The 17043-nt window shown below is 35.9% G+C and overlaps 1 protein-coding gene across 3 annotated transcripts in view; it reads left to right on the top strand.

Annotated features, from left to right (window-relative positions):
• The window catches only part of LOC138395903 (MOB-like protein phocein), a 44604-nt gene that overhangs the window by 16851 nt on the left and 10710 nt on the right, over nt 1–17043 (top strand). For 2 of the 3 annotated variants that reach the window (XM_069489153.1, XM_069489025.1), the window contains 2 exons: nt 906–968; nt 14117–14217. In XM_069489153.1, the coding sequence (XP_069345254.1) occupies nt 906–968; nt 14117–14217 (164 nt within the window). The remainder of the gene's footprint in view (nt 1–905; nt 969–14116; nt 14218–17043) is intronic. The other variant, XM_069489085.1, reaches the window with a different exon arrangement.

Raw genomic sequence — 17043 nt, 5'->3', positions numbered from 1 at the left:
TAGTTGAATCTCTCTGCATCACATTCTCCTGTCTTCTAGCCACCTATCCCTCCACCGCCTGCAAACCAATAATGGTGATCATCATTCCTTTTCTTTTTTCTTTTTCGGTTTTGTAGAGATAAGGTCTTGCTCTGTCACCCTGGCTAGAGTGCCATGGCGTCAGCTTTGCTTACAGCAGCCTGAAACTCCTGGGCTCAAGCAATCCTCCTGCCCCAGTCTCCCGAGCAGCTAGAACTACAGGTGCACACCACCACGCTCAGCTAATTTTTTCTATTTTTAGTAAAGATGGGGTCTCGCTCTTGCTCAGGCTAGTCTCGAACTCCTGACCTCAAGTGATCCTCCCGCCTCGGCCTCTCTGAGTAGTAAGATTACAGACGTGAGCCACTGTGCCTGGCCTGGATGATAACTTTTTGATGGAGCTCTTCTTTCTGTTTAGAAATTTAAAATACTATTTGGAATTAGAATAATAATTTATAATGTCTGTCTAAAATAATACTGAGCAATAAATTAGCTACTAATACTAGCTGTTCTCTTTTGGTAAAAAACTGATTCACTTTTTGGTGTCTGGAGGATTTTCTTTTTTTTTTCAGTATAAATTTTTGAGAGGTATTAAACCATTGTAAACAAAAAGTGATAGACTTATCTCCCCAATTAAGTAATACATTAAAGGTTTATCGGAGCCATATTTGAGGGATTTGTAGTTGAACAAAATCATTTGTAGTTCAATTAAATAAAATTTTGGTGTTCATTTAAAAACATTGAATAAGATTCCTTTAACTTATTTCACTTATAATCGCATTGTAAATGTTTTTCCCTTCTAGTGTGAGCTGTGGGTCTTTATTAAGAATTGAAATTAATTATAATAATATTTTGTATGTGCTTTAACCATGAATTTATTTTTATAGGATTTCTATAATTGGCCTGATGAATCCTTTGATGAAATGGACAGTACACTAGCTGTTCAGCAGGTAATAAATATAGTTTCTTTTACAACTCCAATAACCTAAGCATTTTACCTCTTTGGCATAGTTAAGTATTCGTTTATCTTTTAGCACAAAGTAGATTCCACTCAAATAATGGAATGCCTGTTTAAAATGTTAATCAACCCTCATTTTGTTTTAAGATAGCATATTAAACTATAATCAACCCTAAATACATTTTAATATCTATTATGTACTAAATTAGGAGATACCAAATTTGATTTTTCAATGAATTTAATTCAAAATTAATTGAATGATAAACTATAATAACATAAATAGAAGGAAATAGCAAACTTATTTGGTAACTAAACCCTTGATAAAATGTTTCTAAGCTTTACATTTTCATTTAATTATCATTAGTTCTTTTTTTTTTTTTAGTAAACACCATGTGTATTTTCTGTTGTTAATAAAGACATACCTTCAAAAAAGTACGTTTTTTTAAAAAAACGACAAAGAACAAAAACAAGAAAATTTCTACAAAGAGGCTTGACAACAAAAAAAAAAAATCAGCCCAAGTTCTATCCCTCTCAATCAGAAGTGGGTCTCAGCACAGATCAGTAACCCCTCCTCCAACACACAGAAGCACTGCCATTTGCCTTGCAAACATAACACAAAACATATTACCTCAGTAATGGAACTTGAACATTAAGCAGAATCACTGCAGAGCACATTTTGATGGGTGTTACTTCAATACCCACCTGGTCCAGTTCAAAATATCTATTTATAGATTCAGTTTGTACACATTCCATAGGTATACTGAACAATAAGCCATCTATTATCCCATTATTTTTCTAAATGGCAGTTCTTGTAGCTCAAGAACATTAAGATTATATAGAGTTCTCTTGAAAGGAATTCTCAGGTGAAGGTACATTAATGAGAAACCTTAAAAGTTACACAAACCTAGTTCTTTTGTTATTAAAATGATGGGATAAAGGTAGAATGTCTGTTCTGAAGAGCAGCTTCACTTGCTTCCCCATGGGAAAAGGCCAAATTTGGGGGGATTAATGTAATTTAAAAACTAAGCCAATAAAAAAATAAAATATACACCTTAAGATATTATAAAACTTGAAATAATGTCAGACATTTTGGAAAGGGAAACACAGTTCTGATTTTTTTTTTCCCCAAAAAAAGGGAACTGTAACAGATTTTAAGGGAAAAACAAAACAAACCAGAACTCTGAATATGGATAACACTACACAGACTCTATAGCACAGAACACCACACAAGAATGAGTTCTACATCGGCAATATAATGAGAATAACTGGCTGGGACTTATATTTCCAGCAACAGAGCTCCTAGGCCAAAAATGTGTTAAAAGCTTGTAATGTCAATGAGGACCAAAAAAAGGGGTGTAGGGGAGGATGAGGAGGAAAGGTTGCATGCATGGGTCTATTATAGACATGATATTCAGCAGCATAAAAATAATAACCCTCCAAGAAGTCCCCTGAATGGGGCAAAACCTGTTTTTTCATTGCTTAGCATGGGAAAGATTAAGAAGTGGAACAAATTCACTTGTAACTATAGCATCTGTCATATTTGAATGACAAAGCATGTTCAGTCTGATGCTAAATGTTAAGAAAATATTAAGGACACAAATGAAAGCAAAATAAAAACAAAAGGCTAAATTATGAACCTTAAAAATTAGAAAAAAACATGTTTTAAAGCCAAGTAGGTGATTCTGATAATTATATATGACATAATCCATAGAGAGAAAGGCCAAGAAAAGAATCTTCATATTGTTCAGTACTTAGGCTTGATGTTATCCTAGGAAAAACAGTGATAATTCAACAAATTGGTCACACATACAACTAAAAAGTCCACTTCTGGTTTCAAATGAATTTAAACTACAATCTTCCTTGGCTAATTTTTCTCCTGTGTCAAATAAACTACAGGACCAGTTTAAATCCCTCCTCCCCTTCAAACACTAGATATGAACATCCAGGAACATTCTACAATGCAAAGTGCCTTAAGAAAGAGAAGGATTCTGTAGTGCCAGTGACATACTGATCTGAGGAAGCTGGGATGCTATTAACACTGATGGGAGCCAGTCAGGCAATGGTGTTTTGTTTCTCCTCAGGTGTTTCTTCCAACAATTGCAATATCATTAGTTCTTAACTTTTGTCTCCCTCCAACATATCTGAGGACTGAGATTCTTCCCTTTAGCTTGTTGCCACCATCAGGTAGCTCACTAAAGCAATGATTCTCAAAGAGGTGGGCTTCTGTAGCATGTTTGGTTTGGAAAGCCGCTCAGGATATTCTTACATATTCTCACTGAGAATCTTGTTCTATACCGTGTTGGGTTTAAAAAAAAAAAAAAATGTTCTTCCATGATAAATAAAATCTGGAGTTTGGGAAAAAATAGATTCCATGCCTGCTTATTAAAGATTGCATTAAGGGGTTAACATGAGGATGACAGAAATTAGGGTGTACTAGTATATTGGCTTAGGCATTGATTGGTTAAGTAACTTTTTTTTTTTTTTTTTTTTGAGACAGAGTCTTGTGCTGTTGCCTGGGCTAGAGTGCAGTGGCCTCATAGCTCACTGCAGCCTCAAATACCCGGGCTCAAGTGATCCTTCTGCTTCAGCGTCCCAAGTAGCTGGGGCTACAGGCACGTGCCACTGTGCCTGGCTAATTTTTCTATTTTTTGTGCAGTTGGGGCCTCGCTGTGTCGCTCAGGCCGATCTTGAATGCCTGGATTCGAGTGATCCAGCCTAGGCCTCCCAAAGTGCTGGGATTGCAGGAGTGAGCCACTGCACCCAGACAAGTAACAGTTTTAAAGAGAAAGTGTGTCATAAACAGAAGCTATTTGGCTTCATCTTTTTTAAAATTTATTTTTAATTAATTATTTTTAGAAATGGGGTCTCTGTCTCTCAGGCTGGAGTACAGTGGCATGATCATAGCTCACTGCAGTCTCCAACTCCTGGCCTTAAGTGATCCTCCTGCCTCAGCCTCCTGAGTATCTGGGATTACAGGCACCATGCCTGGCCACCCAGGTCATCTTAACAGTAACATTTAGAACCTTTAGAATAGATTCATTGTGATATTTAGATATTTAGCACAGGAAATGGAAGAACATTATGGCTTTGTTGATTGCCTTTTAAGGATATGGTGTTCAATCAGCAGATACTTACTGGGTTTGTGCTATATAGCTAGCAATGAGGTAGGCCTTATGGAAAATACAGAAATATCAATCTAGAGCTCTATGCCTGGAAAGTGAATAAAATTAAGAGGAAAAATATGCAGATACTTCTCTCTTTAAAAATAGACGTGTGTCCTGTTACTTTTTTGAATTTGTTTATTCTAACAGATTTTTTGTGGAATCTTTACGCTTTTCCACATATGAGATCATGTCATCTGCAAACATAATTTTACTTCTTTTCCAATCCAGATGACTTTTATGTCTTTTTCTTGCCTAATTGCCCTGGCTAGAACTTCCAGTACTACTTTGAATAAAAGTGGTGAAAGGGCATTCTTGTCTTGTTCCTGATCTTAGAGGAGTGCTTTCAGTCTTTCACTGTTGAATATGATCTTTGCTGTGGGTTTTTCATAAATGGCCTTTATTATGTTGAGATAGTTTGTGTTTATTTCTTTTTTTTTTTTTTTAATTTTAGAGACAGGCTCTCACTGTGTTGCCCAGGTTGGAGTGCAGTGATATAATCATAGCTCACTGCAGCCTCAAATTTCTGGCTTAAACAATCCTCCTGCCTCAGCCTCCCAAGTAGCTGGGACTACAGGTGTATGCCACCATGCAAGCTAATTTTTAAAATTTTTTGTAGAGACAAGGTCTTGCTATGTTGCCCAGGCTGGTCTTGAACCCCTGGGCTCAAGGGATCCTCCCACCTTGGCCTCACAAAGTTTTGGGATTACAGGCATGAGCTACTTGCACCCAGCTAATTCCTGGTTTGTTGAGTGTTTTTAATCATAAATCAGTGTTGAATTTTTGTAAATGCTTTTTCTGCATGAATTGAGATGATCATATGTTTTTTTTTTTTCCTTCATTTTGTGTGTGTGGTATTTATATTGAGGTTTTTTTTTTTTTTTTATGTTGAACCATCTTGCATTCCAGGAATAAATCACACTTGGTCATGGTGTATAATCCTTTTAGTGTGCTACTGATTTTGATTTGCTAGTATTTTGTTGAGGATTTTTGCATCAGTGTTCACAAAGGATATTGATTTATAGTTTTCTTACAGTGTTTTTGGCTTGATATCAGGGCAATGCTGGCATCATAGAATGAGTTAGGAAGTATTCGCTCTTCTCCAGTTTTTTGGGAAGGATTTGGGAATTGCTGTTAGTCTTCTTTAAATATTTGGTATACTTTACCAATGAAGCCATCAGGTCCAGGGCTTTTCTTTGATTGTACAACATTAATGTAAATTCATGCCACTTAATTGTATACTTAAAAATAGTTAAAATGCCTCTCCTTTCTTATTGAATGGTCTTGGCACCCTTGTCAAAAATTATTTGACCAGGCCGGGCGCGGTGGCTCACGCCTGTAATCCTAGCACTCTGGGAGGCCGAGGCGGGTGGATTGCTCAAGGTCAGGAGTTCGAGACCAGCCTGAGCGAGACCCCATCTCTACTAAAAATAGAAAGACATTATATGGACAACTAAAAATCTATATAGAAAAAATTAGCCGGGCATAGTGGCGCATGCCTGTAGTCCCAGCTACTCGGGAGGCTGAGGCAGTAGGATCGCTTAAGCCGAGGAGTCTGAGGTTGCTGTGAGCTAAGCTGACGCCACGGCACTCACTCTAGCCTGGGCAACAAAGTGAGACTCTGTCTCAACAAAAAAAAAAAAAAAAAAATTATTTGACCACATATGTGAGGCTTTATTTCTGAGCTCTCTATTAAATTCCATTGGTCTGTATGTCTGTCCTTATGGCAGTACCACACTGTTTTGATTACTGTATCTTTGTAGTAAGTTTTGAAATCAGGAAGTGTGAATTCTCCAGCGTTGTTCTTTATTTTCAAGATTGTTTTGGCTATTTGGAACCCCTTGCAATTCCACATAAATTTGAGCATTGATTTTTCCATTTCTGCAAAAAAAAAAAAAGGCTGTTGGAATTTTGGTAGAGATTGCCTCAATCTCTGGGTTGCTTTAGGTGGCATTGACATCTTAACAATATTAAGTCTTACTCATGAAATCTTCTTAGTCATGAGATGTCTTTAGCTTTATCTTATTTAGGTCTTTAGTTACTTTCAGTAATGTTTTGTAGTTCTCAGTGCACGAGTATTTCATCTCCTTGTTTAAGTTTATTCCTAGGTATTTAAATTTTTAAGGTGCCATTCTAAATGGAATTGCTTTCTTAATTCCTTTTTATATTGTTTCATGCAGGTATGTGGAAACAAAACTGATTTTTGTGTGATCTTGTATCCTGTACAGCTTTGCTGGATCATTTGTTAGCTGGATTGGCTTTCTTGTGTATTCTTTGGGATTTTCTATATATAGGATCATGTCATCTGTAAATAGAAGTAGTTTTACTACTTCCTTTCCAAATGAGATGCCTTTTTTTTTTTTTCTTGTCTAATTGCTCTAGCTAGAACTTTAGCACAATGTTGACTAGCAGTGATGAAAGTGAGCATCTTGGTCTCATTCCAGGTTTCAGTCTTTCCCTATTGAGTATGTTATTAGCTGTGAGTTTTTCATAAATGCCTTTCATCATGTTGAGGAAATTCCCTTTTATGCCAGTTTTTATAATGAAAGGGTGTTGGATTTTGTCAGATGCCTTTTCTGGATTTAGGTGATTGTGTGTTTTTTTCCTTTTGTATATTAATGTAGTGTATATGTTGATCTTTTTAAATGTTGAACCACCCTTGCATTCCTTACAGCTTTCTTGCTTGCTTTCTGGTTTTGTTTTTTTTTTTTTACAGCTTTCTTTTGATTTATGTTTGGTATTTCTTTTTCTATCCTTTTAACCTACCTAACCTTCATTATATTTGAAGTAAGTTTCTTATAGATGAACATATAGTTGGGTCATATTTTTTCAGTCTTTTTTTTTTTTTTTTTTAATGAGTCAAAGTCTTGCTCTATCATCCAGGCTGGAATGCAGTGGTGTCATCATAGCTTACTGTAGCTTCAAACTCCTGGGCTCATGGGATCTCCTCCAGCCTCAGCCTTCCCCAGTAGTTGGGACTACCGGCATATACCACCAGGCCTGGCTAATTTTTCTGGTGGTGTTTTTTTTTTTTTTTTTTTTTTTTTTGGTAGAGGTGGGGTCTCTCTTAGGCTGGTCTTGAACTCCTGGCCTCAAGTGATCCTCCCACCTCGGGTCTTCCAAAGTGCTAGGATTACAGGTGTGAGCCACCCACTACACCCAGCCCAGTCTTTGCCTTTTAATTGGTATATTCAGACCATTTAGTTATTATAATTAAATGTAATATTCAGACCATATAACTATTGATAGATATGTTTAGATTTACCATTTTATTACTTGTTTTCATTTTGTTTCCTCTGCTTTCTTGTTCCTTTCTTTCCGCTTTTCTGCCGTTTTAAGGGTTATTGGAACATTTTTAGTATTCTGTTTTAATGAAATTCTAATTTTTACTGTATCTCTTTATAAAATTTTTTGGTGGTTGCTGTAGAGATTACTAAATACATACTTTACAGAGTATATATACATCTGTACATATTGAAAGCTCCCTCAGACAATGTCATATTTATATATATATATTTTGTTTCAGCTGTCAAACATTTTAAAGAAGTCATGGGGAGATGGTCTAGTATATTTGTATCTGGATATTTATAATTTCTGTTGCTCCTGATGTTCCAAGTTTTCTTTGTATTATATCTTCTGTCTCATGAACTTTCTTTAGTAATTCTTTTGGATTGGTCTGCTGCCTAGGAATTCTCTTTAGTTTTCGTTCATTTGATAATGTCTTTATCTTTGTTCCTGAAGAGTATTTTTGTTGGGTATAGAATTCTGGAGTGACAGCTCTTTTCTTTCAGCACTTTAGTATATTGTGCCATTTTCTTCTTGCTTACATGGTTATTCGAATTCTTCTGTAGGTTATATGTCTTTTTCCTCTGGCTTCTTTATCTTCAGTTTTTAGCATTTTGATTATGATGTCTCTGGGTGTGGACTTCTTTAGTTTATCCTGTTTGGTGTTCACTCAGCTTTTATTGTGGTAAAATACATATAACATAAAGTTTACTATTTTAACTATTTTTAAGTGTACAGGTCTGTGGCATTAAGTACATTCACATTGTTGTACAACCATCACCGTTCTCTTTCTTCAGAACTTTTTCATCTTTCCAGACTGAAATTCTGTGCCCATTAAACAATAACTCCCTATTACCACCTCTCCCAAGTTTACTCAGCTTCTTGAAGTTGTAAGTTTACATCTTTTCACAAACTTGGGAACTTTTCAGCCATTATTTCTTCAACTATTTTAATTATTTAATTAATTAATTAGAGACAGAGTCTTGCTCTGTTGCCCAGGCTGGACTTGAATTCCTGGGCTTAAGCAATCCTTCCACCTCAGCTTCCTGAGTAGCTGGAACTACAGGAACATGCCATCGTGCTTGGCTTCAAATATATTTTTTAGCACCACAGTCTTTTCTTCTTTTTCTAGGACTCTGGTGATATAACTTTTATTTATTTATTTATTTTTTTTTTGAGACAGAGTCTCACTCTGTTGCCCAGGCTAGAGTGAGTGCCGTGGCGTCAGCCTAGCTCACAGCAACCTCAAACTCCTGAGCTCAAGCGATCCTCCTGTCTCAGCCTCCCGAGTAGCTGGGACTACAGGCATGCACCACCATGCCCGGCTAATTTTTTTATATATATATTTTTAGCTGTCCATATAATTTCTTTCTATTTTTAGTAGAGATGGGGTCTCGCTCTTGCTCAGGCTGGTCTCGAACTCCTGAGCTCAAACGATCCGCCCACTTCGGCCTCCCAGAGTGCTAGGATTACAGGCGTGAGCCACCGCGCCCGGCCATAACTTTTAAACCTTTTGTTGTTGTCCCACAAGTTCTTAAGGCTCTATTATAATATTTTTAATCTTTTTTATTTCTTTTGTTCAGATTGAATAATTCCTATTTATCTTCGGCTGGGTGTGGTGGCTCATGCCTGTAATCCTAGCACTCTGGGAGGCCGAGACGGGTGGATTGTTTGAGCTCAGGAGTTGGAGACCAGCCTGAGCAAGAGTGAGACCCTGTCTCTACTAAAAAAAAAAAAAGAAAAAAAAAAAAATAGAAATTAGCTGGACAACTAAAAATATATATATAAAAAAAAAAATTAGCCGGGCATGGTGGTGCATGCCTGTAGTCCCAGCTACTTGAGAGGCTGAGAGGCAGTAGGATTGCTTGAGCCCAGGAGTTTGAGGTTGCTGTGAACTAGGCTGATGCCATGGCACTCCAGCCCAGGCAACAGAGTGAGACTCTGTCTAAAAAAAAAAAAAAAAAAAAATTCCTATTTATCTTCAAGTTTATTGATTCTTTGCTTTGTCCTCCCCATTCTGCAGTTCAGTGTCTTGTGAGTATTTCATTTTGAGGTTGTGTTTTTCAGTTCTAAAAATGTCCATTTGATTCCTTTTTGTATCTGTTTCTATGCTAATACTTTCTATTTTAATTTTTGTTTCAAGAGTGTGATTTCTCATTCAAGTATTTTTATAATATCTGTTTTAAAGTCTTTGCCAGATAATTTCAACATCTGTATCATCTTGTCATTGGTATCTGTTGATTGTTTTTTCTCATTGCAAATTGAGATTTTCATCTATTCTTTGAATGTTACGAATTTTGGATTGTATCCTGAACATTTTGAATATTCTGCTGAGATTCTGGTCTAATTAAATCCTGTGGATAATGTTGACATTTTGTTTTAGCAGGCATTTGACCTAGTTAAATATAGGTTGCAAGTTCCATCTCACCTGTGGTTCCTTCCAATGTCAGTTTTCAAAGCCTTTGCATTGCTAATGGAATCTGTGCTGTGTATGTACCAGCCAGTGGTTAGTCTAAGTAGAAGACTATCTGTTAGCTCAGTTCTCAGTCTATCATATGCTGTTTAGGACCAGATCCGTCATGGGTGAGTCCAAGAGTTCATAAACAGGTTTATGGAATCACTCATCCCAGCTCTTTCCTCTCCACTATCTCTCTGATACTTTCTGGTTCCCTCGGGCCCACCTCTTTGGTCCTCTGGCCAGAAACCACTTACTGCCATCCTGTTGCAATTGTGAGAAGACAGAGAAAAGAAACAGTTTGGTCCTACTCTTTTGGGGCCACAGCACCACCAAATGGAGAGGAAAAGGCTCACTTCCTCAGAGTTTTGTCTCCTGCATTTTTATTTTGTTAGCTGTTTCTGTTGCCATTGTGGAATTGTCTCTGGCCTAGGCTATGAAAGAATGGAGAATAAAGAGGGGGGGAAAACCTCCTGGGAGATTTCTTTCATTTTCTTTGAGCTTTAGGAGTGCTTTTTTCTATTCTTTGAGCCAGAACTAGAGGGTTTCTCTTTGATCTCTTTCTTTTATAACCACAGTCCTCATTTCTGGATTTCATCCTGCATTGAGTTTAGGACAGCAGATACTATAGGGGGAAAGAAACATGGCAAACTCACTGCCAGTTCAGTGGTAGTACTACTTTAAATTCTGATGTTCTTTCCTGCTCCTTCTCCTATTTATTTTTTCAGAGACCTCAAATAGCTGAACCGTCCTTTCTGTTCAGATTTTATAGTTTCATTTAGTGAGAGAGAAAGGTTGGTATGTGTTTATTACATCTTAAACTGGATACAATAAAATGCTTTTGCATGGTGTTTTATTGCTGTGTACTTTACTTGCCTCAAATGATCTGTAGAAACTATTTTAGGAAAAGTATTTTATAAAATATACTCAGTATTAGATCATTATGTTAATAATTATAGACTACAGAATTAAATCACATTTTCATAATAGAAGAAAGATTTCCTGCCTTCTTTTTGACTTAACATAAAATCAGATATATTGTTAATATATTGCTATACTGAGGAGACTCGAAAGACCTGGGAAGTGAATATATACTGATAGTGACTCTAAAGTTTGTAGAGTTTGATTAGGTGAAGTGGTACTGACTTTTGGAAGCTAACTGGAAAAAACTTTGCAAGGAATGGTATAATAGTAAGTTAGGATTTTAAAGTACTTGAAAGCATAAAGAACATTATTCTTATGAAACTGTCTTCTGGATTTTTCTGTAAAGTCTCTTAAAGATTTCAAAACTAGTTTCTTAAATAATAGTTATTCAGTTTACTCAGTTTCAAACTCTTAGCATTAAAACTCATCAGCAAAAGTTTTATTTAATTAATTAATTTATTTTTAGAGACAAGATCTTGCACTGTTGACTAGGCTGGAGTGCAGTGGTACAATCACAGGTCGCTGTAACATCAGCCTCATGGCCTTGAGCAATCCTCCTGCGTCAGCTTCCAAAGTAGCTAGGACTATAGGCATGTGCCACCACGCCTGGCTAATTTTTCTTATTTTTTGTAGAAACAGAGGTCTTGTTACGTTGTCCAGATTGGTCTTGAACTCCTGGCCTTGAGCAATCCTCCCACTTCTCAGAGTGGTGGGATTACAGGCATGAGCCACTGTAGCCACTGGCTAAAGTTTTAAGTGGTTATGGTACTACTTTCTATTTAACTGAATTACTAAATAAGCATTATATTAAAGATAATGTTGAAAAGGTACTTAAGAATATTCCACATTTTCACTGTAGAGCTAATTCTTGCTTTTTTTCTTGTCTCATATTTGTCTATCTTCTGCTGAACATGAAAACATTAATCCTAGTTTAGAATTACATCACATTATGATGTGCGATATGATAGAGAAACATGTTTCAGTTTGTAAACCTTTAGTTTTCAGATATTTGCAAGGATGATTAAAATATCAGAAAGAAGTTATTGATAGTAATAACTCAGAAACAATGTAAAAAGTTTTGTATGGCAAAAGATACTCAGTAAGCATTGGGAAATTTATTTTTCTTAGCTCATTTTATAAAAATGATAGTTGCCTCTATGTGCCTAAAAGTGTGGAGGATTCAGTTCAGAAAACAAAATGACATTTTATGTTTCTAAGTTAAGGATTTCTGTTCTTTTTTGTTTTACATAAATTGACATTAATAAGAGGATTCTAGATTTCTTAAAGATTGACAGCTTGTAAATCCACTTAATAACAAAATTTAGTAATTATAAGTAAATTCAGTTGCTAAATATGTGGTTAAAGAATTAACATTGATTATGAGCGAACCATTTTGCAGAGAACATATTTTTGTGTGCCTGACAAACTCATTTTGGGATCACCAAAGAATGCAAAAGAATCAGGGTTTACATTCCAGTTTTGGTAACTTTTCTCATCCCTACCCCTCAGTGACTTTGCCATTTCAGGCCATTGCTCATCTTGATCCTTGATTCCAAGTCAATAAACATTTATTAAAAACCTCCTATGTTCCAGGTGCTAATAACTAAAATTTAAAACAAAACCAAGTCTGTGTGTTCAGAGACTCACTATACGAGGGAAACATGAAAATAAGTGCTATTAAATGCGAAATAAATGCTGTTAATGATTCTATAGAAGGTATAGTGGGAGCAGGAAAGATAAGAATGACTAGACAAATTGCTAATTTAGATTATGCAAATGACAAATGTGGTAGGAAATCAGATGGAGTTCTGTGTAGACTAGAATAATCATGGAAGGCTTGAGTCTGTTGGGGGAAGGGAGATTTGGAAAGAATTGTCATGTGGAATTTGAGATGGCCTGGGGAAAAGTATAGAATTTAGTTGTATCTGCTCAAGGAGAGAGAGAACAAAACTTTGGAACATTAGGATAGAATCAAAAAATCAGTGAGAGTGGTTTAAATAGGAATTAGGGAGTCATTAAAAATGTTTGAGCCCTTTCTCTGCTACCATGGTGTGTGCAGTTGACTCCGTTCCTTACCATGTCTTCCCATGAGATTTTCAGGATCAGGCTATTCCTGACCAAGAAATAAAAGTAAATTCATCACATTCCCCAGTGGATTTAGTGGATTCAAATGAAAACTGGTGTTAAAATCAGGTACAACTCCAAGAGGAAGGAGACATTGGAGAAGAACCAAGCTGGGTCTGTGAGGAATTTGCACATGAGATGACACACATTTATGCTGTATCAAGGTCACTATCATTTTATCATATCAAGCTGAATATGTCACCACTATCTGGATAGTTGAACATGTCTTATTGGAACATGTTTTTTCTCTTTGTTTCTATGTTCTGCACTAGTAGACTGATTCAGTAATAATTATGTGAGACCTTTTGTTTAAAAAAAAAAGTTTTTGAGTAAGCTGGTGATACTTGGGAAAGATTGTCTGAAATGGGCAAAATCGATTAACTTAAGGTCTTGTGGTCAGTAAGTTTTTGTAACTTGGCATTTTAATCTATTTTAACCTGTTCAGATTTCATAATATCAAAATCATAGATTCAATGAAGCATTAAAGAGATCTAAAGTTTAAAGTTTTATTTTTTTTAAAATTGAAAGTGACCCTCTTTGCCTTCTTTTTTTTAAACTTTGTTTTTCTGCTTGTCATTTAAAACAACTTTTATTGGATGTAATTAACATATCATGCAAATGACTCCTTTAAAATGTACAATTCAGTAATTATATTTACAAGTTTGCATAACTGTCACCACTACATTAATGTTTTAAAATGTTTTTATCTGTCCTTAAACAAAACTCTATTCCCCTTAGCAGTCATCTTCATTTTCCTCTGCCTTTGTCTCTACCCCCAAGCCCTTAAGCAACTACTAATCTATTATGTCTCTGTAGATTGCTTATTCTAGATACTTCATGTAAATGGAATCACACACTATGTACCACAGTTATATTTACATTGTGTTTTATGTTCATATGAAAATTATGGTTTGTAATTTTGATCCCAGGTCAAATCCTGATAAATACAATGTCTGCATTTATGTAGTAGATCCTGTCCCAATGAAGTTGAATTGGAGGATAGGTAAAGTAAAGGTTACCTGCTTTCTTCTGAGTTACTGATTATGATTCAGTACTTGGTTTTCTATTTAGTGTATAGCCCAAAAGTTGAACCACAAGAGCAGTTATGTATTCAAAAATTGCATATATTTAACATAGGATTTACGATGTAGTATAATATTTTAATTAACCATAAGAACGTCTTGTTTTTAGTATATTCAACAGAACATAAGAGCAGATTGCTCCAATATTGACAAAATTCTTGAACCACCTGAAGGCCAAGATGAAGGTGTATGGAAGTATGAACATTTAAGGTAAGTCCTTATAGTATATCAAAATAGTAATCAAGTTGTGCATGGTGGCTCATGCCTGTAATCTTAGCACTTTGAGAAGCAGGAGGATTGCTTGAGACCAGGAGTTCTAGACCAACCTGAGCAACATAGTAAAGTGTCGGTACAAAAAAATAGAAAAATTAGCTGAGCATTGTGGCGCATGTCCTCAGCCCCAGCTACTGGCGAGGCAGAGGTGGGATAATCGCTTAAGCCCAGGGATTTGAGGTTGCAGTGAACTGTGATGACGCCACTGCATTCTAGCCTGGGCAACAGAGCAAGACCCTGTCTAAAAGAAAAAAATAGTAATAGTACTTCTATTAATACTAGTAAAAATTACCTTTAGTATTAATGATAATTATGACATAAGATTCTAATGTTTTGTCTTTTCTGTGTTAAGATTCTCAACTTTGTTCACTAGTTGTTACCAGATCAAGTTATGCTGCAAGGCACTTGTTTTGAAAGGTGGTTTCAGAGCTGATAACTTGGACCTGCATGTACACCTTTCTACATTTATAGATTTGGACCCTGTTATCTTTTTACATGGTTTTCCTTAATTATATCTGCTAACCACTAATATGTTATTTCCATTTCCCCACTCATGCATTACTTTATATTTCTTTTTTTTTTTTTTTGAAACAGAGTCTCACTCTGTTGCCCAGGCTAGAGTGCAGTGGCGTCAGCCCAGCTCTTAGCAACCTTAAACTCCTGGGCTCAAGCAATCCTTCTGCCTCAGCCTCCGGAGTAGCTGGAACTACAGGCATGTGCCACCATGCCCGGCTAATTTTTTATATATATATATATATATATATATATATATATATTTAGTTGTCCAGCTAATTTCTTTCTATTTTTAGTAGAGACGGGGTCTGGCTCTTGCTCAGGCTGGTCTTGAACTCCTGAGCTCAAACGATCTGCCTGCTTTGGCTTCCCAGAGTGCTAGGATTACAGGCGTGAGCCACCATGCCAGGCCAACTTTATATTTCTTTATAGAGTATTACCTCTAGGTCCTAGTCTAGACTTGGTATCTGATGAGTTACCTATGAACTATTGAGAATGTCCAGTCCTCCCTTTTGTAAATAGAGATTAATTGTAATCATGAAGTAGAGAGTTTTGGTGCTTTTTATAATATTCTTTGAAATAGAAAAAATAAGCCAGGCGTGATGGTGTGCGGTTATAGCCCCAGCTATTTAGGAGGCTAAGGCAGGAGGATTGCTTGAGCCCAGGCGTTTGAGGATGCTGTGAACTATGCTGACTCCATGACACTTTAGCCCAGCGACAAAGCAGGACTCTGTCTCAAAAAACAAACAAAAAAAATCCTTTGAATGATAAAATTGATATCTTGTGAGTAAGTAGAGTTAACTTTAGAAGTAGCTATATCCTGAAGTTACTAGGTGTTTCTTGATGTTACAAACTTTACAGTACATACTGGAGCTGGGATGACAGATTTATAGAGAATGCAGTATGAATATGTTTTCATTAAGTTTTATTACTTTTGAGTTGATTTTTAGATAATAAGTGTAGCAGAAATATAACTTCCTCAGTAAGGCCACATTTCCTGTGATGTGTGCTTCAACTTGTAGACAGGAATTTTTTTTTTTATAGCTGTTTGATGCTGCATGCTTGTTTGGGTATTGCTAAGACATAATGTCTTGTCATAACGGTTCAGCATTTTCAGGATGCTAAGACTTCTTTGTACCCTTTGCCAATTTCTTGGACAGATCACTTGACTATTTGATCTAATTGTTTTATGCATCTCCGTGCATGATAATTGAAAATTTGAGTATAGTTATTTTCCCATTCTTATAACTCAAGATAGAGGGCACTTTAGTAGATATAGTATATTGTTTTCCTTATTTTAATCGGCCTTGAAAATAACTACTTTTCTTTTGGCAGTAATTATGAAAATAAGTGAGCATGTTTTTTTCACTACAAGCATAATTCCTAACAAGTGAAGGCTAATTTTAGTGTACAAGGTTTTTATTGCAGGTCTAAGAAAACATTTTTCTTGCTATTTAACTTGTTACATGAAATATGCAGTATACAAACAATACAAAAACTTTATATAAAATTTTATGTAAAATCTTTCTCATGCATATTGCATTTGTCCTGGCGCTATTTATTGTTTTTACTTTTGTTGTTTTTTTCTATTGGCCACTTTTTGGGGGGGGTTGTATTGATGTATTATAATTTTATATGTATATTCTTTTTTATCATATTTACATCATAGTTGATCAAGAAGAGGTATTTTGCATACGTCAGTTACTGATTTGCAGCTGTATACTTGCTGTTTTTAGTTAAGGAGATTGATTATATTATGATGTTAATTGGAATTGGGTCATGACTTAAGTCAAATGTACCATTAGCTCATACTGAGTCTTTGTGATTAGGAAAAAAGGTACCCCTTCTTTATGTCAGGGTGTATGCATGGTGACCGGAATGTAGGCTGGATTTCAGCTCTGGCTTTTCTCTTTGGCTGCACAACTGTATGTGTTAGTCCCGTATTGGATTAACTTGAAACTGTAAGTTCACATTATTAGCTAAAGATTATACCCACAACACTGCTGAATCAGTTAGCTTAATTTTGCTGTTGGCCATAAGAAAGTTGGACCCAGTAGGGAACTTGCTTGTCACCACCAGTCTGTATTACCACTTAGTGGAAAACAACTCAAAAACACATAACGTATAGCCTATTGGATATGGGGCAGAAGATGATGTGGTGGTTCAGAAATAGGATTATTTTTATAATCTAAGAACAGCATTATTATTAGTTACCTGGAAAGGAAATACGGTTATAGACAACTGAAAATT

Source organism: Eulemur rufifrons, chromosome 1 (assembly GCF_041146395.1).
Source record: "Eulemur rufifrons isolate Redbay chromosome 1, OSU_ERuf_1, whole genome shotgun sequence".
In the NCBI taxonomy this organism is placed as follows: Eukaryota; Metazoa; Chordata; class Mammalia; order Primates; family Lemuridae; genus Eulemur; species Eulemur rufifrons.
Note: the sequence above shows the minus strand (reverse complement) of the source record. Positions and strands in the feature narration are given on the sequence as shown.